Genomic DNA, 14,901 nt, shown 5'->3' with positions numbered 1-14,901 from the left:
AATCCTTGTCGGCCTCCACCTTCTGCACTCGAACTGCTAGAGTGGGAATTTTAAACCCTCCCAGGAAAAGAGTCTCTGAAGCAAATGCTAGAAAAGAGTAGGATCAAAAGAGCCACTTTGGGGAATTCCCCTGACACTGTCCTCGAGGGCAGTGCATCCCTCCCGCAGTGACTCAGCAGAGACACGAACTGGCTTCTGCTCTCTGGTCCTCACTTTGTTCCCAGGACAGTCAATCTTCCCAGAGTGGGGCAGCAAATGGATCTAGGTAGGGTTGGGACCTGGGAATCTCTTTTTCCACTTATTGTTCCTGCTGCCCCTTTCAGTCTCCTTCCCTTTTCTCCCAGTGCTTTATCTGTAATGAAAGAGGTGCTGCGGCTCAAGCAATTTTTTTTACTTTCATAACTGACATGGCAAGCCCAGAGGTGCTGGGGCTCAGCTCTGGCAAGCCCTGGCACACATTAAGCGCTGCTTTCTCCCCTCTTGTACAAACTCACCAGTGGGTCCCTTAAAGGGGGCTTTTGTGCAGTCACTTTCCTGCTAGTCCCCAGCACTTTCCCCCAGGTCTGTCCCATCATCTGGAGTCTCAGCTCAGGAGTTGGAGTCAGCAGAGCCCAGGGCTGCCCCAGGGGTCTCATTCTAGCCACCAGAGAAAGTCCCCAGCTGGGCTGGGCACGGAGGGAGCTTTAATGAAGGTCTCTCCCCAGAACAGACCGCACTGGGGGAGCAGCAGCTGCTCAGGTTCCCAGATCACAGTGCAGGGAGCTGCATCTGCCCCAGGGAAACCAACTCCAGAGCGCTAATACCATGAGCAGAGAGAGACAAGGTGGGTGAGGTAAGAGCTTTTATTGGACCAACTTCTACTGGTGAAAGAGATACGTGTATGAGCTACACAGAGATCTTCTTCAGGCCAGAGAGAGGCAGACACCAGCCTCTTCTCCCTAAGTAATACCGAGATCCTGCTGGTGGCAGCAGCTAATGACTGTGCCCCACTGGGCTCCCTGGGCAGCCGCAGGGACAGCCAGGCAGATACTGATCCCATTTGCCCGTCTGGACCCACCCCCTGCTATTCTGGGGGTGACTCTGAGCCCTGAATCCTGCACAGAAATCCAAGAGGGACCCTGGTCCATCCTGTCACCCCAAACAGTCACAGTCAGAAGCCAGAGCCCAGAAATCATGATTTTGGCCTGAGAAAATAATGCAATAGTGTGTCTGTTGGGGGGCGAGTTCTGTGGGGATATTCACCTTGTAGCTTTGGAGCCCTTAGGGGTTAGTCCTTTGCCGCCCCCCCACCCCCAACACTTTGACCGTTTCCAGTAAAAACAAAATCTCCCCTGGCTGCTGGGTGGGGAAGACCCCTCCCCCTCCTACTGCCCCGGTCTGTACCATGGGCTGGGAGAGCTGCCATTGGATCTCTCACCATCCCTCTACTTTATCACTAGCCTCTCACCCCCTCCCCCAGCCAGTCTCCTCTGTCACTCTCTCTCCATCCCCCTAGTCTCACCCCCCCACACTTTCTCCCCCTCTTCCCTTCTCACTGTCCCCCATTCACATTTTCCTTCTCTCCCAGCCCTGTTCCCACCCACCCCATGATTCTCCCCCTGCATCTTGATTCCCAGGAATTGCCTCATCCTCCCTCCAGCGCACCCACGGCCCCCCAGTCCCATCCCATGCCCTACATCCCTGTTCCCTCCCTCCTGCCCCCTCACACATCCCATTTCATGCCTCAGTCCCCTCTGGCCCACACTCCCCCTGCCCGTTTTCAGCCCCTTTCCGGCTCCCACTCCCCAGGTGTCCTTGACCCAGCTGTCCCCACAGCGCAGTCTGGAAAAGGCTGCCAAGTCTCACAAGATAAAAAATCTGCACTGCCTTTTCCCAGCAAGCCCAAAGCAAGCCAATCCCATTTCGGGGGCACCGCCCAGTCCCACTCACCAAGCCCAAGAAAAGCAACAGGCTACTGAGAGAAATGAATGGGCAAGTACAAAGAAGCCATTATAGGCTTCCTAATAGAAGCCTCCCCACCCCACCCAAAGCCCCCAAACAAGCAAAAGTCTACTTCAAGAAATGAATAAGCAGTTACATAACAAAGAAGCCAAAGGGAGCCCTTTGGCTCCCAGCAAATGAGATCAGCATCGGCCTGACTGTCCCTGGGGGCTGCAGTGATCGCTGGGGTCACTCAGTCCAGCAGCAGGAAGTGAATCGCTCTCGCTGCAGTGACTCTGGGGGCTGTGGGGAGTCCACGCTCCTTGCAAGATCCCCGAGCCCCGGCGGCTGCTGCTGGGGACCCCGGGGCCCTGGCTGCAGCCGGGAGAGGGGAATTTCCAGCAGTAACGTTCCCGCTGCTCCCCAGGAGCCTCCCCCGGTGCAGAGACCCCAGCCTGGCCAGGACCCCCCATCCCGGGCTCCAGCCCCTGCTCCCGGGGAGGGCACCGCTTGGAGGGAAGGTAAGAGAGACCTGCCCATCCCCCCAGGGAGAGGTGCCCCCCGGTGCCATCCTGGCTGCAGGGGAGGGTTTGGCCTCAGGCTGCTCCCAGCGGGGCTGGCTGCGATTCCCTGCGCTGGGCCCAGGGGAAGCTGCCGCCAGCTCCCTTTCGCTCCGATGCTGATCTCATTTGCCCATCTGGTCTCGGAGAACTAGTTCAAACCGGGATTTCGTACTGGAACTGGAGCTGAACCTGAACCATAATTTTGTTTTACTGATTGAACCTGCACTGAAGTGAAAAAAAAAGTGTGTGTGAGTGTGTGTGTGTCCAGTTAAAATTAAGATTTCGCATTTTTTAAGCTCATCATTTAAAAAAAAATACAGTCATCTTATTTTCATTTTGAGAGATGAAAACAAAATACACAATGGGCTGGTGATTTTCCCACGATGGGAGCAATCAACTCTTTCACTGTCTGAACCTGAACCGTAACAGATCTGTGGGCGGGCGGGGGGAAAGAGGAGAAGGGGTGGCAAGCATGGAGTTGGGCAAAATTTCGTTTCACCAAAATGTGGGTGCAGATAGGCTTGAGTCAGAAGTCAGAAATAATTATATCTTAGCATCAATGTCAGACACATTTGAAATTGAAAGATGAATTGGAACTTCTTCTGAAGCTTGTGAAATCTCCAAAACGGAAGCAATATCTGGACCAAGGAAAGCCCCAAAAGGATTGGGCTAATTCTTGATTCGTTTGCAGATGAGCCACTTATCAATAAGAAAGAAAACATACCAATCTATTGAAAACATCAGAAAAATGTCATGTCCAAGCTGTATCAACTAGCAAAAATTGTACCAGCAGTTCCAGCAACACAAGTGAGTGTTAAAAGAAAATTTCCAGACCTCAAAGGTATCTTTTTACTGCAGAGGTCCAATATCACAAACCAAATGTTTCAAGATGTTATTTTAGGTTTTTCAAACAAATTGTTCATCAAAAAAATGATGTTTATTTAACAACACAAAAACACTAGGAAAATTCATGTAAAGTTTAAGTTAAAAAATAAATACATAGTCAAAAATTAAAACAGTTTTCAGTTGCAGCTCTGTTTTTTCAAGTTATCTCCACAGAGATTTAAATAGGATTTGAACATGTAACTGAACTTTTACTTTTGTTTCTTTGGGTGGCTTGAACCATCGATGAAACTGAACATATTTAATGCAACTTAACCCGAACTGAACCAAACCAAAATAAATACCAGTTGCACTCCCTGCCTGCTGTTGCTAGCAGTGACTTTGGTTTGACCCAGAATCCTGCACATCAGTCAGAGCAGGGCCCTGTTCTGTCCTGTCAATCCCAAACATTTAACATTCAGGAGTTGGACTCTCAAATAATGAGACTGTCTGTCTGAAAAAAATCAAAGAGTAAATTGGGAGCAGGGTGTGTGTGTGTGTGGAGGGGGGCGGGATATTTGCCTAGTGAATTCTGAGCCCTTGGGGGAAGTCCACTGCCCACCCTTCCCCCCCTGCTTGTTTGACCATTTCTAGGGGAAAAGATTCCCCCCTGCCCCTCTCCTACCCCATGGGCTGGGGGAGCTGCTATTTTATCTCTCACCATCCCCCTCCCTTCTACCCTCCGGCTCTCCCTTCTCCAGCCAGTCTCAGCTTGCTCTCATATTCTCCCTCCAGCCTCCCCACAGCCCCTCTCCACACATCCCACCCTTTCTTTCTCTTTATCCCGCCACTCAGAGTTTCCCTCTATTCCAGCTCTGTTCCCCTGAGCCCCAGAATTCTCCCCCGCCCCCTGATTCCTGAGTATTCCCTCAGCATCCCTTCAGCAGCCCCACATCTCCATGGCCCCATCCTGCCCCGTGCATCCCTGTTCACCACCCTCCTGCCCCCTCACACATTGCTGTTAACCCCTCAGTGCCCTCTGGCTCTCAGAGCCCCCTGCCCCTCTTCACCCCCCTTCCGGCCAGCCCCACTCCCCTTCCCCTAGGACTCACCCCCTTCCCCTGCCGAAGCCCCCCTCTCCATGTCTGCCAGCCCCCCCCAACCCAGAGCACAGGGAGAGCAGGCGGCATGTGCTCCCCCACCCCACAGCACAGGGTGGGCAGGCGGTGCGTGCCCCCCCAGGCCCCCAGCACAGGGCGGGTGGCATGCAACCACCACCACCCCCCGCCCTGACCACCCCACGCACAGGACAGGCCACCTCAGCACCTCCGTTCCCCTCCCTCCCCCAAGTAGCAGGCAGCATGGCCTCGGTGCCTGAGGCCCCCCAGCACTGGGCAGCCTCAGCTACGCCAAGTCCTGGCCACCCTAGCCCCAATCTTTAAAAACAAGGTGTGATAGAGCCTTCAATGGCCAGATGAACTAGTGGCTAGTTAGTTGCACAAAGGGGACTTAGGGGGATCTGGGCCACACCCCCCCTCCATCAGGTCCCAGCCCAGGGCCCTGTGTGGTTCAACCCCTAAACAGGGGAGATGAGTCTCTCTCCCTGTCGGGGGGGCAGGGGAGGCCTTCAAAACCAGTTTCCTCGGGCTGCTTCCTTCTAAAGTCTCTTTAGTTTGGGGCACAGCCCCACTAGTCCAGTTGCCCCACAGTTGGGGCTTATCTGCAGGCTCCCGTTGGCTTACTTGCCTCCAGTGGCTGCGTTGGCTGGCAAGTCGCTACTCCGTCCCTTCAGGCAGGCAAACAGTGAGCTCCTGTCCCCTCACCAGTCATCCCCTGGCTGAGCCGGCTCCCTTCTTTTCTCCTCCCTCCAGGCCTGGCATTGGCTGCAGGTATAGCGGGGCAGGGCTAGCTGAACCCAAAGGTTTTCTTTGATCCCTGCTGTGCCAGTCGGCACTTTCTCTTCTCCTTCATAGAAGGAAATATAGATTTAAAGAGAATACCTACCCCACTCCTGGCTACACACTTCTAAAATCATTCACTGGCAATAGGACACTGCCTTTGACAGAAGAGTTCTACACACGACACTGAGTGTGTTCATCTCACTCACAGTGTAAAGCAAATCCTGAATTCTGACCTGAGCAAAAATGGCTTGTGCCTGGAACATGGCCAGGGCCCAGGTTGGTGGGGAATAACACTATGTTAAAACTTTCTTGTACATTATGAGGGCTGTAGGCATAAGGGCTCTGCTTAGATAGAAGTTGCCAGAGTCTCACCTAATCACAAGCTTCCGGGAGCTTGGGGTTCTAACAAACACATCAACTGTCATGAAGCTCATGAAAAAATCCTGAAGGTTGGCAACACTGCAAGGCCCTTTTACACTGAACCAGAACAGCCTTAGCGTGCATGAGAATCAGTCCTTGGAAACTCTCCAACTTAACCAAGTTTTTAGCCTGTGAATTTAACAATTTCCTTCCTTAAACACACAGACCCTGCTTCTGCAAGCTCACCATCACAGGTGGACATTGGTGTCTTTGTGAAGCCCCAGTGACCCTCCACACTAGCACGGGGGGGGGGCTGGTTGCAGCACCAGAGCCCTAGTGGTTCATTTTTCAGAAAAGCCTCTGGGGCTATAATGTTACCAGCTGGCACCTTCCAGCTCACCAAACCGCATGAGTCAGTGCCAGGTAGGGAAACACCCAGTTGTTTTTGCAGGAGGGGCATATTTCTGAGCTCAGGAAAGTGAAACTTACACTTACACTGTCCAGAGGGAGCCATGGCCGCAGAGAACCCCATGGAAAATCTCCAGGATGAAGCTAGTTGTCCCATCTGTCTGGAATATTTTCAAGACCCAGTGATTATAGACTGTGGGCACAATTTCTGCCGAGGCTGCATCAGCCGGTGCTGGGAGGGATCTGACTCGGAAGTATCCTGCCCTCAGTGCAGAGAAACTGCTCAGCAGAGAAACCTCAGGCCAAACAGGCAGCTGGCAAATGTTGTAGAAATAGCCAAACAGCTGAGTTTCCAGGCAGGAACAGGGTCAGGAAGGGATAGTGTGTGTGATGAGCACCAGGAGCCTCTCAAACTGTTCTGTGAAGAGGACCAAACCCCCATCTGTGTGGTGTGTGACAGATCCCAGGCTCACAGAGCTCACGCTGTGGTTCCCATAGAGGAGGCTGCCCAGGAATACAAGGTAGGGAACTTCTCTCCAGCCTAATGGGAAATAATTTTGAATGTTAGTTGCAGGTTCATTTAATCACAAGTTGCCAGTCACACATATTCTCTCTCTCCTACAGCTATTGATGTATCTGCATCATTCAGCTCTGTGAAGAAAAAAAATGTATGAAAAATTATATAGCAACTCCTTGATAAAGGCCTCAGGCCCAGCAGGGAGATGAGGTTTCCCACTGGGATTCTGAATTCCTGTGTTCCTCCATAAGGGATTAAATTCAGATGCCAGCCTGCATTAGAGGAGGTCACTGTGCTAAACCCTGTGTGGACCCCAAGCAGCTTGAGTCCACACACAAAAGGGCTCCAGACAGCGCAGGTCCATGCCGAACACCATGGGCATTAGCCTGGGTTGCCGCAAAACTAACCTGGGAAGAGCTGTCCTGTGCCAGTCTGAAGTGTTTTATTGTGTATGTGGGCAAGGACCAGCCAGAGTGGAGCCTTTTGAAATCTTCCAGAATCCACTGCTTCTGGACACTTCTCCAGGGACGCTGAGGGCATTGCCACTGAAAGGGTTTAGAACAGCACTAAGTCAAACTCCAGCCATTCTTAACACTAATCAGCATCTCTAGCAGGGTTTGCTTTAGTGCTTAAGCAAGTTCTGCCCAACCAGTATGCTCCCCAGGGGTTCAGGGCTGAAGTTCAATGGTCCTGGTAGTTCCTGTTGTTTGTATCACAAAGTAAGCTAAACCTTCTCAAAAATAGATTTATTTGTTCCCCACCATGGCCCATTAACACCTAATATCCCAGGACCAACACAAATACAACGCTGCATATAAGACCTGGGATTTGTATCATTTTGTGAGTTAAACCTTCTCAAAAACAGGTTAATTGATTCACCATCATGTGACTCCAGTTTCTTGCTGGTTTAAATCTATGGAGAAAGGGGACAAATAATTCAAAACAGTCTCAATATAAAACACTCCCTGTCTCTGTTAATGAGGTTTCATTTCCTTGGTGTTCCTGATGTCATAAACCTGGTAGGGTTGACAGTCACCTACAGAGTCTTCGGTTTGACATGGAAACCCCCCACCCCACCCCAAGCACTCTCAAAATGAAACCTCCCAACATCATTTCTGTTTCTTCAGGAAAAGATTCAGGCCCATTTGGAGATTCTGAAGGAAGAGAGAGAAAAGCTTCTGAGATTTAAAGTGACTGGAGAGGGGAAAAGCCTGGAGTATCTGGTAGGTGCCCATTGTTATTAACTTGCAGGGACTTGCAGTGGGCCATCTGTCAGGAATCTGGTCTTGGGACCCCCCACCCATGGCTTTTCCCAGCAGCCTGGGCTCCCTGGGCCTCTTACCCTGGCCGGGCTCCAGCTTCCAGCCTGGCCGGGGGGCTGGACCTCGGCGAGAAGAGGAGGGGGAGATGGCTGAGTCTGTGGTGAAAAGTGGATGGGCCAGGCCCCTTGGCTTCGCTTTTCAGGTGCACCTGGTAGGACATCTGTTTGTAGGCAGCTTCCTCCATGGACTTGGGGAATGTGGGCTTTGTGTTTCTTCATGAGCATGAATGTCTGTGTTAAGAGTCCTGTGTCTTTGCACACCTACACAAACCGGCCCTGAGAAATCCTCTCTCAGGAGCAGGACCACATCATATTGTTGCCGGCACCCAGTGCCGAGAGGCTGAACAACAGCTTGAGTTGGTTCGTTACCCGGTGTGCTACACTCAATAATCACAACGGGGTGGAGAAGCAGAAAAGTTTATTTGCAGCTGCAAAAAGGTACAGGGAGAATAAAATCTCAAATCCTGCACAACAGAGCAGGAAGTTACACAGGCTTTTATACATCCTTTTTCCCAGCATACTTATCCAATAGCAAGCTGCTCCAAGTATCCATATAGCCAGCCAATCCAGTTCCCAGCTAGTTCCCTGATTCTCTGTATCATTTGTTAAACTATACATAAAGCTGCTTTATTCAGCATTGTTCTTCCATATCTCCCCTGTTTGGCCTTGCTTAGTTTCAGGCAGTCTGACTCTGCAACATACTGTTGCAGATTCTCAGCATAACTGCTGTGTGTGCCTCCAGGCGGGGGGGCCAAGGACACTTGGGCCTAGCACGCAGAGCTGCTGCGAGTGCCTCCAGGCAGGAGGAGGGGGGCCAAGGACACCGGGGCCTAGTGCGAGGGGGCTTCATCGACACTCGTGGTCTTCCATCCCCTCGAGTTACCTAGTGGCCATGCCCCAGTGTTCCCAACAACTCCCCCCTTTGAGAACACTCAACAGCCTTGGCTCTGAGTTTTCTCACTTGGGCTACTTATTTCTTTACAATATGACTTTGCATAAGCACTTTGTGATAGCCCTGAAGAGAATGACTTATTAACTTTTGCAAAAGGGCCCTAACACATGATACTGCACAGCATAATACCAGTAATACAATCAATACAGTAAAGAAAAATTTCAATAGCAGGCTAAATAAACCACCAAGCCAAGACGACAAACCCCAGCCTGAAAACAAGGTTTGCAACCAATCGTTCTCTGGGGCAGTATAGGCAACCTGTGCTCCGGCTCGGGCATGGGCCTCAGCCTGTACCACCTTTTCATAGATCTCATAACTGCTATCATTTACATATACACAACATCGGGGCCCGATGAGGGCACAAACCCCTCCTTGGGATGCCAAGAGATAGTCCAAAGCCAGCCTGTTTTGGAGGGAAAACGTCCTGAGCTGCTGTACCTCTTTATTTAATGTTTTTACTGCTGACCCTAAATCACTAACCGAGTCCTCTAACTTTAAGGCCACTTTCTCAAGTACCATCTGCAGCCTTATAGTATAGCGGCCTATGCATGCCATGGCTGGCCCAGTAAACAGTGGCGCTATTCCCAGGACAGAGCACCCTACCAGCTTCTCGGTTGTGAGGGCATTTTTCATATTGCCCTCCAATGCCTTAGTCAGTCGCCGCAGGGTCTTTTCTCGTGACTCAACAGAGGTGTCTCGGGCATTTCTAATCTTTCCTTTGGGCAGTGTGGCAGTTATGGAAAGATGAGGAACTCCATGAGCTATATAACAGCTACCTGTCCAGTTGGCTGGCAGCACCTTGTAAGCCTTTCGGCCACATACAAAATAGTGACCCTGTAGGGCCCAGTAAGGACTGTTTCTTAAGGGGATTCCTGGGATATTTAGGGCTGCTTTGGCTGTTTTTTTTTAAATAATTTATATGCCCCAAAGGGGGCATCCCATCCTCCTGATTGGGTACAAGTGGGGGCATTTCTAATTGTCCCGTTCAAATTACACTCGCCATAGGGACCACTACAAACCCACCATTGGCTTGCTACATTGGAGATATTAACTGGACGGCAAGTTACATTTCCAAACCCCTTTTTTGTGGTAAGATTATTTGTAAGTGTTTCCCTAAAAGGGGAGCAACCATTACACCCACACTGTTGGCCTCCCCTGTTGGTCTTTATCCAATACCCATCAGCCCACTGTGTAATAACACAGGAGCTCTTTCCCACAGGATGCCCATAGGGATCAGATTGGTTTCGGGTAAAACATAACACTCCCTCAGTGAGTACTGCAACTGAATACTCCTGGTCCTGATAGGTGGCTTGCTGTAAAGAGGTCTTGTTCCAGAACGGTGAGTTCGTTCTTTCCTGCTCTTTGGTGGTGGCTAATTCTGCTAGGGTCAAGGGCAGCATGTCAAGGGGCATTCCCGTCTTGGGGGATAGTGGAGTTGGAGCACATACTCAGCAATCAGTCTGGTTTGTTAAATTAGCAACATGGTGCGCAAGCAAAACAAAGGAGTTATGCTCCCGATATGCACAGTTTGGAAATACCAATACAAAGAATAACAATGTTACCCAATTAATTATTACCAAAGTCTTCCCAACCCAAGGTCTCCAATACCTGGGTGGGCCCATTTTAGCATTAAGGTGCCCGCTATTTGTGTCTTTTAAACAGTAGCTTTAGCCCGAGATCTTCACTAGATGAGGAGTCAGCAGGTTGGACGGTCCACTGTTCTGCTGACGAGGGGGCAGGTACTGCCTTCAGACGAGAGTGATGGATCCAGTTCTTGTGTCCCTCGATCTTTGCCGCTGTATGGGAGATCAGCAGGACGGTATAGGGTCCTTTCCACTTTTCCTGGAGAGGCTCGTCTTTCCAGGTACGAACAAGCACAGAGTCACCGGGCTGTAAGGAGTGAACGGGAGAGTCCAAGGGGAGAGGCTGGGAATCCTTGGTATGCCTGTGAAGAGACAAGAGAACAGCAGACAGGGAACACATATACTGTGACAAAAAAACATTACCCAACTCCCATTCCCCTGACAGAACCGGGGTGCCATTCATGGGCCATGCCCTTCCAAACATAATTTCAAAGGGACTGAGCCCTAATCTACCCTTTGGGAGAACGCGGATACGGAGTAGGACGAGGGGCAAAGCATCAGGCCATCGCAGTGAGGCTTCTTGGCACACTTTTGAGAGATGCCGTTTAAGGGTCTGATTGGTACGCTCCACTACACCACTGGCTTGCGGTCTCCAGGGTGTATGGAGTTTCCAGGGGATCTGTAAGGCATGTGAGATGCTTTGAATGATTTTTGACGTGAAGTGTGTCCCATTGTCAGATTCCATCCACAGGGGGAGTCCAAAGCGAGGAATGAGCTCCTTAACAAACTTGAGGGCCACTGTCCTGGCAGTGCAGTTACAGCATGGGAAGGCTTCTGGCCATCCGCTGAACCGATCCACTATAACAAGGAGATATTTGAACCCTTGGGTCCGGGGAAACTCAGTAAAGTCTATTTGCCACACTTGTCCGGGGCCCGGAGTGGGTTCTAGGGCAGCTGGTGGCACAGGATGTCCCGGTCGGGGGTTATTCTTTTGGCAGACTAAGCAGTCCGCTTGTACCTGGGCAGCCAGGGGTCGGAGTCCGGAAGTGATAAAGTATTTTCCCATTAGCTGGATAAGTGTTTCCCTGCCAGCATGAGTGGTTTGATGTCGTTTCTGCAGCACTGGCCGGATTAGGCCCTTTGGTAAGAGGACCTTCCCTTCTGGGGAATGGAGCCATCCCTCCTTTTCCCGGAGACTGAGTTTGTCAGTTAGCTGTCTCTCCTCCACAGAGTACTGAGGGGTTGGAAGTTTCCCTTTCTGATGGGATAAGGGCATGCATATGGGCGTTCTCAGCCTGAGGGGATGGCAGGGTGGCAGCATGCTTAGCCTCTCTATCTGCCCGGGCGTTACCTCTGGCCACATCTTGATCCTCCCTTTGATGGGCTTTACAGTGTACCACCGCCACTTCCGAGGGGAGTTGTATGGCTTCTAGGAGCCGGAGGATTTGGGGCCCGTACTTGACTGGGGAGCCTTGGGCTGTCAGCATTCCCCTTTGCTTCCATAGGCCAGCATGAGCATGCAGCACACCAAAAGCATACTTTGAATCAGTAAAAATGTTGACCCGCTTTCCTTTTGACAGTTCAAGTGCACGGGTCAGGGCTATTAGTTCGGCAAGCTGGGCAGAGGTCCCAGCAGGCAAACCTTCAGCTTCCACAGTGTCATGGAGGGTCACAACAGCATAACCCGCCCTCCTTTGCCCATCTATTACAGTACTGCTACCATCAGTGTACCACTCATGATCTGCATTTGGGAGAGGTACATCCTTTAAATCCGGACGGCTGGAGTACTGGACATCTATGATCTCTAAACAGTCATGTTTCTGTTCCTCTGTTTCTGGCAAGAGAGTGGCTGGGTTAAGGGAGGGGCAAGGCTGTAGGGTGACTTCAGAGTTCTCTAACAGCTTAGCCTGGTACCGAGCAATCCGAGCCTGGGTGAGCCAAAGCCCTCCCTTTGCATCCAATAAGGCTCGGACCATATGGGGAGTATAGATTTGCATAACCCCTCCCAATGTTAGCTTCTCGGCTTCCTCAAGCAATAGGGCAGTAGCTGCGACCACCCGTAAACATGCCGGCCAACCATTTGCAACCTGATCCAATTGCTTAGAAAAATAAGCCACAGGACGCTTCCATGCTCCTAACAGCTGTGTAAGCACTCCTAGGGCCACCCCCCTTCGTTCATGTACATACAACTGAAACGGCTTAGAGAGATCTGGCAGGCCCAGAGCCGGGGCTTCCATCAATTTTCTTTTCAGACTTTTAAATGCCCTGTCAGCCTCTGGGGTCCAATAGAAGGGGTCATGATCCGCTCCTTTTACACAGTCATACAGGGGTTTAGCCCACAGTCCAAACTCTGGGATCCATATCCTGCAAAAGCCTGCCATACCCAGAAATGCCCTGAGCCGCTTACGGTTACTTGGGGTAGGAACTTGACAGATAGCTTCCTTTCTTTCGCTTGAAAGCTGACGCTCCCCTTGCCTTAGCTGTAACCTGATCCCTCTCCACCTCAGACAACAGGGTTCTCAGGAGGATATTACAGTCATCTCAATCGGCTTGTGACTACTGAGGCACCCCTCAAAGACTGATATAAACCTGCTTGCGTTGGTTGAGAATTCCCCAGCCTGTGTTTTAAAAGCTGCTAAGTCTATTGGATTGAATGGCACATGGGTTTAAACTTGCATAGTTGTGGCAGGACGCCTGTCTGATCCAGACCGGGCGACTTTAGTTTCGGTGATTAAGGGGTATAGGCCAACCATGGGGGACTTACAAGGTGTGGGTGTGGGTGTAGGGGCCGAAGGGGACACCGGCTCTGCCATTACAGTGGGGGTGGGGGTCTGGGGACTAACATTAGCTGCTACCGAACCAGTCGGAGTCAGATTACAGCGCTGTAAAATATCTGGTCGAGTACATAAAGTCAGAAACAAATGCGCATACATATGTTCATTCCATTTACCCATTCACTGACAAAACAAAACTAATTGGAGGATCGTGTTGTAATTAATTGACCCTCCTGGTGGCCACCACTCCTGGTCCTCTAGTTGATATTGAGGCCAGTCAACTGTACAGAATCGTTTTAATTGGCTCTTAGTCATCGGATCCGCACCAAATACCTTCCAGTTTGCTAGAATGCACTCTAGGGGCGTACACCGTGCCCTAACCTTTGAGCTCTGTCCCTGTCCCATACCTACAGGGTAACTCTGGGCGTCCCCAGGTTCCAACAGAGCATATAATCCGGATTTTAATAGGTTCCTACCTTATCCAAGGGTCCGGTTCTTCACCGTGGCCTGCAGCTGCTCCTCCCCCACGTCTAAGGGACCGGTTCTTCACCGCCGTCCACAACAGCTTCTCCACTATATGAGTGCGTTGCACCGTTGTGCCCTCTGGGGTCGATCAAATCGCGTCTCCTCCGAGGCCCCCGATGAACTCACCGGTGCGCGCTGGGCGTCGGTTCTCGCTGCAATCCTCGACCTCCAGGAGGGGTCCGGGCAAGGCTAAATTGCAGCCTCGTCGCCCACCCAGGGACGCCAAAAGCTGTTGCCGGCACCCAGTGCCGAGAGGCTGAACAACAGCTTGAGTTGGTTCGTTACCCGGTGTGCTACACTCAATAATCACAACGGGGTGGAGAAGCAGAAAAGTTTATTTGCAGCTGCAAAAAGGTACAGGGAGAATAAAATCTCAAATCCTGCACAACAGAGCAGGAAGTTACACAGGCTTTTATACATCCTTTTTCCCAGCATACTTATCCAATAGCAAGCTGCTCCAAGTATCCATATAGCCAGCCAATCCAGTTCCCAGCTAGTTCCCTGATTCTCTGTATCATTTGTTAAACTATACATAAAGCTGCTTTATTCAGCATTGTTCTTCCATATCTCCCCTGTTTGGCCTTGCTTAGTTTCAGGCAGTCTGACTCTGCAACATACTGTTGCAGATTCTCAGCATAACTGCTGTGTGTGCCTCCAGGCGGGGGGGCCAAGGACACTTGGGCCTAGCACGCAGAGCTGCTGCGAGTGCCTCCAGGCAGGAGGAGGGGGGCCAAGGACACCGGGGCCTAGTGCGAGGGGGCTTCATCGACACTCGTGGTCTTCCATCCCCTCGAGTTACCTAGTGGCCATGCCCCAGTGTTCCCAACAATATTCTGTAGAATCTAAGCTTCCATTCCAATTAATGAGTTAATTTCTAGCCCTTGTGTCTTTCACAAAACTCCTCCCAAGGTGAGCAGACTATGTCTCGTGCAGTGCTGTCTGCCTGAGTCTGCAGACATTTCTTGCATTGTTAATTATTTCTCTCCCCTCGCATCTCTGTTAATGTAGTGCTCAGTCCTGCTGGCTGCTGCTCTGGGTCTGGCTTAACACAGTGTGCTGACTATGTCAGACATAGAAACATCCCATGATAAAATATTAGGGACAAATGGGAAAGTGGTAGAAAATCCTCTCCCTACTAACGACAGGGTATAATCATGTGTTAGACATCACAGAATTTTCAAAGAAATTCTCTCTCCTGCACAGTCAGCACTCCATGAACGGACCCTAGACTCTCTCTCTAACCCTTACCTGTTCT

At 50.9% G+C, this 14,901-nt stretch overlaps 1 protein-coding gene and 1 long non-coding RNA gene across 3 annotated transcripts in view; one reads left to right on the top strand and one right to left on the bottom strand.

The window, feature by feature from the left end:
- Positions 1–14,901, top strand: part of LOC125628885 (E3 ubiquitin-protein ligase TRIM39-like) — a 72,421-nt gene that overhangs the window by 45,808 nt on the left and 11,712 nt on the right. The window contains exons 1-2 of one of the 2 annotated variants that reach the window (XM_075119750.1): positions 6,079–6,495; positions 7,619–7,714. In XM_075119750.1, the coding sequence (XP_074975851.1) occupies positions 6,079–6,495; positions 7,619–7,714 (513 nt within the window). Of the gene's footprint in view, positions 1–6,078; positions 6,496–7,618; positions 7,715–14,901 lie in introns of those variants that run through there. The other variant, XM_075119751.1, reaches the window with a different exon arrangement.
- Positions 8,214–14,572, bottom strand: LOC142069227 (uncharacterized). Its single transcript, XR_012665017.1, has 2 exons — positions 13,598–14,572; positions 8,214–10,709 (listed from the first exon to the last, which is right to left on the bottom strand). It is a non-coding gene; the product is annotated as an uncharacterized LOC142069227 (long non-coding RNA).

Source organism: Caretta caretta, chromosome 14 (assembly GCF_965140235.1).
Source record: "Caretta caretta isolate rCarCar2 chromosome 14, rCarCar1.hap1, whole genome shotgun sequence".
Classification (NCBI taxonomy): Eukaryota; Metazoa; Chordata; order Testudines; family Cheloniidae; genus Caretta; species Caretta caretta.
The sequence above is the reverse complement of the archived record's forward strand: the minus strand, read 5'-3'. Positions and strand labels throughout refer to the sequence as shown.